This window comes from Monomorium pharaonis, chromosome 4 (assembly GCF_013373865.1).
Source record: "Monomorium pharaonis isolate MP-MQ-018 chromosome 4, ASM1337386v2, whole genome shotgun sequence".
Lineage (NCBI taxonomy): Eukaryota > Metazoa > Arthropoda > Insecta > Hymenoptera > Formicidae > Monomorium > Monomorium pharaonis.
In genome coordinates this window covers 2,430,766-2,439,872 of record NC_050470.1, presented here as the reverse complement: position 1 = coordinate 2,439,872, position 9,107 = coordinate 2,430,766, and the positions used below count along the sequence as shown (strand labels likewise).

General features: G+C 39.0%; 1 protein-coding gene across 3 annotated transcripts in view; it reads left to right on the top strand.

The window, feature by feature from the left end:
* LOC105837387 (protein eva-1) overlaps nucleotides 1-9,107 on the top strand; it is a 139,779-nt gene that overhangs the window by 92,989 nt on the left and 37,683 nt on the right. For all 3 annotated transcript variants that reach the window (XM_012682135.3, XM_036286276.1, XM_012682136.3), the window contains exons 4-5: nucleotides 1,863-2,012; nucleotides 4,419-4,568. In XM_012682135.3, coding sequence (XP_012537589.1) covers nucleotides 1,863-2,012; nucleotides 4,419-4,568 — 300 coding nt within the window. The remainder of the gene's footprint in view (nucleotides 1-1,862; nucleotides 2,013-4,418; nucleotides 4,569-9,107) is intronic.

The following is a 9,107-nucleotide window of genomic DNA, read 5'->3' as shown; positions in this document are numbered from 1 at the left end:
GTATTTATTTTATTATATTAAAGTTGAATTTTCAGAATTTTAGTTGAAAACTTTTAACTTCTCTATATTTTAATATAGCTCTGACCATAGCAAGACTATATCAGTACAACTGTTCTTGTTAGTTGAAGCTCGGCGCACGTTGTATACGCGCGCAGAGAGAAAACGAAAAATATGTATGAATCTAGAAAAACGCGATATTTTTGTCAGAGGGGCGAAAATATGAGTCAGAAAAAAATACAGCTTGATTTAGGTCAGCCAGTGTATATAGTGGTACGAGGTAAAGACAAAACTGGCTGATACAGCGTATTGATAAGATTGGCTGATGTCGTTTTTACGTTGATTTTTGGCGCGCTGGCGATCTTTTGGCGAAGCCATCGGACAGCGTCAAACAATGTATGTGCACGGCATCGTACCGCACGTAATTTCGCCTTAAATCGCGATGGTAGCCATTGGCCCTGCCGTGGTAGAAGTTCGAAAGCCAGCTATGGCAGCCACCGTAAATCGCCAACTCAATAAAGCAGGGCATAACACTTTATCTCGAGCATAAGTGCACAACGCCGACTTCCGTGCGTGGATAAGAAACATGGTTGCGGTATGAAAAGATGTTGGCCCGCGCGCATGGGATCGTCGGGTTATGGTCGAACTTGTTCTTCCGCAACAAAACCGCGATACATCAACGAGTTACCACTACGGTGTTCCGCCGCACTTCTCGAACGCTGTGGTGGGTTCGCCGGACGCGCATCCGGAATTTTTATTGCCAATTCTACCGCGGTGAGATCGCGTTTAATAACACGTTTAATTGCAAGTTTACGAGGTCAGGAGAGATAGGAAAATAAAGCTCTTTAAGTTTTTAAGGAACAGGGGCTTTATTGCTATTTTGACGACGAAGAGAACAAGAGTATTACGTTTGTCGGCAAAAATGATAAAATTTATGGGAATTTGTAAGCGATTTTCGCAAGATTAACTCCGACTGGTAAACATGATACCAATTGCTGTCTGTAATTTTTTTGTTAATCTTAATTAATGTACATAATCCTTCAAACAACGATATCTATAATTCAAAAAACAAAGTTTTTTTAATTTGAAAGTTTTTAAATCATACAAATTTTATAAAATTTTATTTTTAGATGCAACTTTAATCTACCGATTTAGAAGAACAAAAGTATTATTAGTTTTGTATTTAATATATTAAATTTTTATCAGAATCCCCTTTTTTCCGATAATTCAGAAGCAATTTTTTATTTTTGAGTTGCGTCGTTGTGACAAATGATCGATATATAGTATGTGACGAAGCTTTTGTGTTCCGTGGAAAATATTTAAAATAGGCGAACATTCAAAATTCAGCGAGATTTCCTTTTTTGATTCGCCTTCCTTTATCTGGTATTCGTGATTAGACATTGGTGCAAGACCGAACAATCCGTAAGCTCGCAAACTGCGCCCGTCGCGTCGCAAGAAACTTGCCAGCGCGACGCGATCTCTGCCGCCCCGCAGGGTGAGAAACGCAAAAACGTACTATCGGCACCAGCAGCTGCAAGCCATTCCGGTTCATTGAAATTCGCGAATGCAACGTTACGTCGTAACGAGACGAGTAGACAACGTCTGTTTCACCTCCCGGAAGGAAACGCCCGCGTTCGTAAGAAAGCGATCGCGACTTCTACGGAGTTCCAATCGCGGAATTTACGATTCATCGCAATTTCCGACAGCTAGCTTTTCCCTTTTCTTTCCCCCCCTTTTTTTACCTCTCGCTGCGAAAACATCGAGAAACAAGCGCGGTCGCTTATCACTAATAAGGTGTGCACTTTATGAACCGGTGTCTCGCGAACGTAATTCCGTTTATTGAATGATGTTTTTTGTGGTTTCAGACGAGTTCAGAAGTAAGGTGGCTTGCGAGAACGAAGTCATCAATCTCGTTTGTCATCCCGGCCAGAGGGTGGCGATTTTCAGTGCGTCCTTTGGTAGGACGCAGTACGAGTCCCTGCAGTGTCCGCAGCCGCTGGGCGTGCAAGAGGAAAGTAAGTTGCTGTCATCAGTTAACGTGGCTCTCCGTTAATTATAATTTATGACTTATTATGAGTTATTCTTTTTTAACGCTTCCCTCCTTTTTTTTTATCGAAACATTTACGATACGCCTGTTCGACACCGCGTATTACATGTTATTAAGGCAGTAAATAATCGAACATAAACTTGCGGGAGCTTCGAAGAGTTACGAAGTCTCGCACACTCTTCGCTTTTCCGATATCGTTTTGATTTTATACCGCGTCGTTTCGAGTTACGTCATTCACTTGGCAAGAAATATTAACGCTTTCCGGGATTATAGCTGACGTTATATACGCAGGTTATGTCGTTAAACGATACATAGTGAATAAATGTTAAAGCGAAATTCTGTAAATTGGTGGGATTTTTCGGATGCCTCAGTTTCTAGTGTCATAACGAGAATATTGATTGAGCCTCAGATCGGCCCTTCTTCCGTTCGCCGATAAGTTCTTCTGCAGAGAAGCCTTCGAGTCGATGTTTGTCCTAGTTTATTGTCATACTTGGCGACGAGATTGCGACTCTTTCTTCCGGGGCTGCCGAAGTTTCGGATGAGGTTTCGGACGATGTGGGAAGAGAAAATTAAAGTGAGTTTCTCCCGCAGAGTATTCTTAAAAAACGAAGTCGAGTGTTTCCCGTCTCCTAAGTGGAGCGGGATAATTCAATGACCGACAGATGCATTTGGGCGCCAAATGTGACGTTTGATATCGGGGGGGAAAGCTTGTTATTCGCGTTCGCGCGCGTTGGGAGAGCCCGCACGCCGCTTACTTTTAATTTAGGAAGAACAAGAGGCGCTACCTGCCTCTCTCTTCCGTTTCCAAGACGTAGCTTTTATTTAACTTTTCAAAGTAAATTCTTTTAACTCGCGAATGAATGCTCCGGTCGACTGGTCGCGTTCCCACGACGACTTTTTGTCCCGTCCAATCAATCGATTCCTACGAAAGTGCACGAAGGGAACGAGAGAACGTAAACGAGAACGGTTCACTGCGAATATCATGCTATTGATACTTTAACGATACCATTTAATTCTGAAACATTGTAACGGTATCATTCACGTACACGGTTACGGTTACGGTTGTTCTTGTTTATCCGACCGGTCATGGCTTTTTTATTTTCAACATTAAATTTTAACAATTATTACTGTAAAGATTAAGTAAATATTTTTTATGAAGTTTTCTAAATCACAGATTTTACTACGGAAAATGTTATAAAAGTGAAAGATTGATAAATGATAATAGTAAAAATAAAGTAAAATGATCCGCACACATACATAATGGGATTGTTCTTAACAATTTTAACTAATTTTAGAGAAAGAAAAACTAGAAAGAGTAGCGGAGAATCAGTTACTCTCAGTTAACCTTGTGAAAAGAGACTTTATCTATTTGCCTCTCTGCTCTTCTTAAGAGAAAATATCATTTCCGTTTCTTTATAGGCAAAGGAAATTCTGGTTTTACAGTTGTATGAATAGCTCGGCTCTGTTCACGATGATCCAATAAATCTCTCCATTCCGCACAATTCCTCGGTCCACTTGTCCGGTCATCATCCGCCAACTCGTAGAGCTACCTTTTAACGCGGAGGGTCGAAAGGTTGCTTGCCGCTTGAGTGCGACAATAAGGAACAAAATCTACGGAATGGTGCCGCGTTATAATAGTGCTTTTTCGTGCTTCTTTGCCATGAATGGCTCGCGGTCGCCTTGATATCCCTTCACGAGACGCGCTGCGTCGTCACGTCTCAGGTCGACGTGAACGATACGTACATTTTCTCGCACAAAAGAGTATCGGAAACTCCGAGGACTTCCTGCTCTTCCTCGGATTCTATTTTTCCTGTCATTCCGCTTGAAGTCAGATCAATAAATTCTTATTCTTCCTTCACCGCGGCTGTCTATGTATTGTCAACCAGCTTTTCTCAATCTTATTTAATAACGAAAGACAACGCCACGCGTGTGTCTCCCGTAAATCATAAACGACAGTAAGCAGAATCTTACACATGTTTCACAAATGTTTGAAGAAAAGAGCTCGCGAAATAGCACAGATCCTTCTACTTGACTCAAATCAAAGAGTTGATTGCACGTGGAAATTGCGTTTTGCAAAATGTTTTTATGATGATAATCTTCACATGACTTTTAATGTGATTGAGCAGAAAAGGTATATTAGTAAGTAGCTTTTAAAAAGTTTCTTTTATTTGTGTAAATTTATGTGCAAAGAAGTAATAGCTAATTATCTCTTTTGTTTTATCTTTGTGGAGTTGTTACCGCAAGACATATAAGTTTTGTTATTTCTTTCGCAATTCCGCGTAAACTTTGTATGAAAATACGGATGTAAAAGTTTTTCAGTTTTCTACCCTTGTATCTTGCGTGTTTTGTTATTGTTACTGTTACACTGTTATAGATTGTATGATGGACTTTGCAACGGAAACCGTAATGCAATTATGCCACGGTAAACGACGATGCTCGGTGGTGGCTAACAGCACAACGTTTGGCAGACCAGATCCTTGCAGCCCGGACAGCAAAACGTATCTCAAAGTCGTGTACACCTGCGGTGAGTGAAAGAAAGTTCTCTTATCTTCAATTTTGCTCTCATAAAATGACCACAAAATGTACAGCGTGTCTCGCAACAGCCAGCGATCCATTTTTAAAGCTACGCTTTATTAAACGTAAAAGTTAAACTTTATTTAGCTTGTATATTTTTATCTTTTAACGAACAATATAATCTTTATAAGTATATTAGAAATTTTTTCTACGAATAATAACTAATTTTTAACACACGTATGATCGAATACTAAAAGACACGTCGTATATTCTGTTCCGTTTGCAACCTCGCTAAGAGAATCGACAAGTTGATGATTGAGTTGCAATAACATTATGAAAAAAATAGCGGCGAGGGATGTAATATATAGTCGTGCGCAGAGAGAAAAGTAATTACTTATTTAAACGGGGAAATTGTGCGAGCGTTTTTCCCCGAGAAAGTGTAGCCAGCGGCGATTCACCGTTGCAATCCTTGAAAAGTAGTGAGAAAAACTGATATTACGGACCGTGCAATAACGTGTTCGGTAGGGGATCTATCCGGAGCTTGCTGCACAATGGCGTATAATGAGCGCAGGAACGTTCCCCTCTGAGGAGAAGTTATTTTATTGCGATGTTTCGAAGTGACTCGGCGCGGCAGGAACGAGTCAGCGACAGCTTTAAACAAAATGACGCCGTCGTAAGGTCTTTCCTTCAGCCTCGCCGGGGCGGGATTTGCACTGAATTTCGACCTCGACATTTTTAATGGGCACTCTCCCCGGTAACGGGTGCGTCACGAAGAATAGCGAAAGAAACTGTTGTGAAAACTGTCGACGAAAACTAACGAGCGGCATCACCGGAGCGTATTCCGGAGCATGACGTCGCAGGATCCCCCTTGAGAACAGAAAACTAGAATTTCCGGCCATCGCCGCGATGCAATTTCATCCCGCGTATTTACTTGTTTACTCGCAATCGACGAAATGTATCCGTAATAATAATTTTACGCGAGTGTCAATTACGTCGCGCGCCGGCTCGCCGCGCACTTTTGTAAAACTAATCGAGAATTCGCGTGCAATTTGCAAAAAGGGGGAGAAAAAATAGCAGTGACGCTGTGCGGAACGGAGTTGCGTAAAACGCAAATGCATTTGGCCGCGATATTTACATCGCCGTTGAATTTTTCGAGCGCGAGTACGCGCGGCGGTCGTGTACGTACACACTCTTTCCGCGAAAATCTTCGAATCTTTTCAGCGGAAAGCCGCAACGCCGCAATAACATTCTTTGCGAAAAGTTGCACGCGAATTGGGAGACGTTAACAGGGGGGAGTTTTATACCACTTGCTGTGGATGCTCGTGCCGCCCTCGTGGGAGCAACGAAAAAGCGCCGCACGGTCGTCACACTGTTACTCCATGCTCAAATCTTTTTTTACTCTTGCGAGCAAAATTACACATACCCTTCCCCCTCTCCCTGTACATAGCAAATAACGCTGCGCGCTCTTATAGCCAAGTATTACTTTGTTGCGGAATACCTCGTTTACATTAATCGTAACCATCTTTTACCTCCTTAACAAAGGAAGAGAAGTGTGGAAAAGAAGGTGCCGTGTTATAAAAATGCGCTGTAATTTTTCCTGAAACGTAAAATTTATTCCTGCCGTAGAAACTGGCTCGTGAATTCTTCGCTATAAAATTCACCTTAAGAATCGGTGAGAAAAAAGGAAACCGGACTAGACGGTGGAGAAGGAGAAGGAGGAGGAGGAAGACTGAGAAATGGTTCGAGTATCAAGATAGCATTATGCATAATGAATAACATTATGTTTTAACTTAATATTCTTATTTAAAATATCTATACTTGAGATATTCTCTTTTGATCTCTCACTTTGACGGCACTTGGGGATTCGCGCGACAATCGTTCTTTTCAGATACGGCGCAATTGTGAAATGCATTTTCTTCGTATTTTTTTAATGCGATATGGGAGTTAACTTTTTTTTTCGATTTTTCGAAAGAGATTCGAGCTGAATTCGCGATTAAAACGGTAAGTATCTCTTGGCAGTGGAAGGGTAGGGAGGCCGTGTTGGCCCTTTCGTGGCTCGTCGCACGTCAAATTACCGGCCGTAAACGACCGTGCACGGATTATGATTCGCGCGACGTAGACGAGAAGGCATTTGCATGTGCCTGTGAATGCCCGATGCTAGCTCATTAGTCAATGTCACTTCGGTTCCTGTTACCGACCGGCAACGTTTGCGAAAGAGAGAAAAAAAAAAAGGAATCGTCGCTCGGTATTCTAATTTGGCGGTGAGTCATGCATAGTTCTTCGTGGCACGCGGCTCTCCCGGTGGCCGTGAGCAAAATATGCGCATTTGTTGGTACGTGAAAAAATTCGTCAAATAATAAACGTTGGCCGCTTCGAGTCGGTCGCATCTTTTTACGATCGATCGTTTATGAAATATTGAAATATAAAACCATAGCTCTTCCAACGATTTTTATAACAATATTATTGTAAAAATATGTGACTGCGCACACACTAGGAATCTGTGAATAGGATGTTAACATAGCGATGTAAATGTTAGATTTTCGTTTTGCTTTAAGAGAGCAATGCATTTTTCATTTTTAAATTGGAATCGCTTTTGCGTATGGTATGCAAAAAAGAGTTACACGCAATTACGAGATAAGTTTCTTGCAAATTTTTATTAAATAGCATAAAGAAAAAAATTTCTATTAAACTTATTTGTTAAGGTACTTATGTGTTTAAAGTAATTTGAGGGATTTTCTGTAGCAATATCACAAACCTTCCTTCTTATTCATGTATGTATGCGCACACGTTGCCAAGAGAACATGCTCGAGGAATAATAAATTGGCCAGATAAGAAAGTAAGGCTTGTTGTGAATCGAATTTCTTCACGACGAACGTAGGTTGTTGGTTTGGAAAATCGAGTTGCATAAAAATTATGTTGAATTTTATTTATTATATGAATAATGCTTTTGATAAAATTGTCGATAAATATGTACAGATGAAAGCAGAATTATGAAATATTGATTCCATTTTATAAACTATATTCATTATGTGTAAATTATGTGCATTTTGAACTTTATGTTAATAAAATGTAAATTTAAATACATACTATTTTGTATAGAAAATCTCTCTCTCTCTCTCTCTCTTTCTCTCATATTTGAGTTAAAAAAATTAAAATCACATTGCAATATTTTGAATTTATGTATCTCATATATATATATATATATATATATATATATATATATATATATATAATATAAAATTGGAATATAATGGATAAAGAACCATAGATATCTTTTCAGATGAAAATTATCATATAACGAATGGCAGCATTGGAAATATTCTTTCCGTTGAACTTGCATCGATCGGATGACGATATTTCGAATGAAATCAAACGCACGTCCTGTACTATTCGTACTATTTCAGTAAAGCATGCTCGTTGTCTTCTTCGCTGAGTTCTCCTGGGATATTTATTGGAAACAATTATCAAGCGATTTCAAAGTGTAATTGGATCCGCATGAATTATCAATGTACATCAAAGTCCCACCTCCTCCCTTTTAACCCGACGCGAATGTAGATCGTCAATCGCGCTGGAGTTGAAAATAAAGCTCTGCAAATCCGCATTCGACGAGATAGAATCAAGTTCCAATCGATTATTAGCAAAATTCACTAATCAGTTTCGATATCTTTACGCTATAATTATTTATCATTATAATATAACAAAGGAAAATGGGAAAAATAATTGATTTTTATTTCCGAAATGGCAAGTAAAAACAGTTTTTTTTTTAAATAAATTTAAGCCGCTAAATTTAATTTTAACCTTTAAAAAATTTTAACTTGTCCGGGATCCTTTTCATTCTATTCCGTATACTTTCTCATTTTTTAAAATATTGAATTATATATTACAAAAATAATAAAAAGACGCTTCTCGAGAATTACTTGGATATTATGAAGATATAAAATCACGAAAAACTTCTCTGATGATATACGTAAAAAATTTTTAATCGTCACAAATTAGTCTCCTACCATGTTAAACATATATTTTTCTGCGAGGTAATATCCGCGAAGTAAAAAATCTCTCTTTCAGGCGGAACTTATTTACAGCAGAAGCTATTAAAGAACTGTGCCGATAGGGATGAGAGAAGGGTAAACTTCAGGAAGGGAAACATTTAAAGAATTTTTTTTTTTTAGTATAGGTATGCGAACTTGAATTATAAGAGATAGAACGGTACCATTTATGAACCCTATAAAGCAATTTCTGAATCCATTCATCAACTCTATTTAAGCGACGCTTCATTAACCGCAAATTTATTCCATCACTGCCTTTTGCACTTAATTCAACGTTGCAACTGTTTCGGCTTGTGTAATTGGGTTTCGTGGTTAAAATTTTCAAGATATCCCTTGAAAGGTACTAGAGACAGATTTACTTTTTCAGTTAATATTTATGTAGGAAACGATTTAATTGATCGACGAACAAGTTATTTCCATTAAATTATTTTTTATCTTCACATTCACATCGCAAAGGTAAAATTAATTTTTATTCCTGTTAATTTCTCGATTTTCTTTTTGAT